The sequence below is a fragment of the Chionomys nivalis genome, chromosome 9 (genome assembly GCF_950005125.1).
Source record: "Chionomys nivalis chromosome 9, mChiNiv1.1, whole genome shotgun sequence".
Taxonomy (NCBI): Eukaryota; Metazoa; Chordata; class Mammalia; order Rodentia; family Cricetidae; genus Chionomys; species Chionomys nivalis.
Window position 1 is genome coordinate 42,116,357 of NC_080094.1, and position 835 is coordinate 42,117,191.

Sequence of the window (835 nt, forward strand, 5' to 3'; positions counted from 1 at the left end):
GATGTTTAGCTTTGGAGAAGCAGAAAATGAGTGTAGGGGTGCCAAGGAGGGGTTTCTGAGGAGTCGGTAATAGACTGTTGCTTCTGAGTTCAGTCTACAAAATCCTGTGTGCTGTTTATGAGACCACTTCGTTTCATACACATTGTATCGACTTTTAAAATGGGCAGAGGATCTAGAGAAGCAACGGAGCACTTGCCCAGCATGGGAAGAGTCCTAAGTCTGATCCCCGGAACTACTTTTTATTTCTTTTTTTAAAAAAAAAAAAAACAATACAAATATTTTATTTAATAGTCGCAGGTTATCATGGGCCAAGTGGTGGATACTCAGGACCCAGCAGGAAGGTCAGTCAGCGCAACCTCCGACCCTCTCTTTCTGACTCCAATAGGGTGAGCACATCTCCCTCTCGAACGGGACCTTTGACGTTTCGGATGATGGAGCGGCTGGTGTCATCCATAAACTCCACACGCACCTGCGTGCACTGTCCCTGCGAACCCGTCCTGCCCAGCACTTCGGTTACCCTAGCGAGCTTGATGGGCTGCACGCGACTCGTGTCCATGATGGCGGCGATCAGGCGGAGAGCCGGAACTACTTTCAAAATGCTAAATGACTACACAGGCCAATATACAAATATATAATCCTTGGTGGCCCCAAATTTGTGTTTCTCCAGGGGTTTTGTTGTTGTTCCTAAAGGAATGCTCACTAAAGTGGTTCAGGTCTTCTCAGAAGCAGACGCCAGGACAAAGGTGAGATCAAGGTGAGTGAGAGATCTGGTGAGGGAAAACAGCAGCAAGAGCCATGGGATGTGCAGTAAGAGGCAGGCAGACCTTTCCAAGTA

At 47.8% G+C, this 835-nt stretch overlaps 1 protein-coding gene across 1 annotated transcript; it reads right to left on the bottom strand.

Annotated features, from left to right (window-relative positions):
- Positions 1-346: 346 nt before the first annotated feature.
- On the bottom strand, positions 347-556 carry LOC130881546 (40S ribosomal protein S28-like). Its single transcript, XM_057781155.1, has one exon. It carries the CDS (start codon positions 554-556, stop codon positions 347-349), a length of 210 nt encoding a protein of 69 aa, XP_057637138.1.
- Positions 557-835: the final 279 nt, after the last annotated feature.

Bases quoted from the DNA above. Each gene is read 5' to 3' on its own strand.
- LOC130881546 (XM_057781155.1), bottom strand. From the start codon at position 556: ATGGACACGAGTCGCGTGCAGCCCATCAAGCTCGCTAGGGTAACCGAA.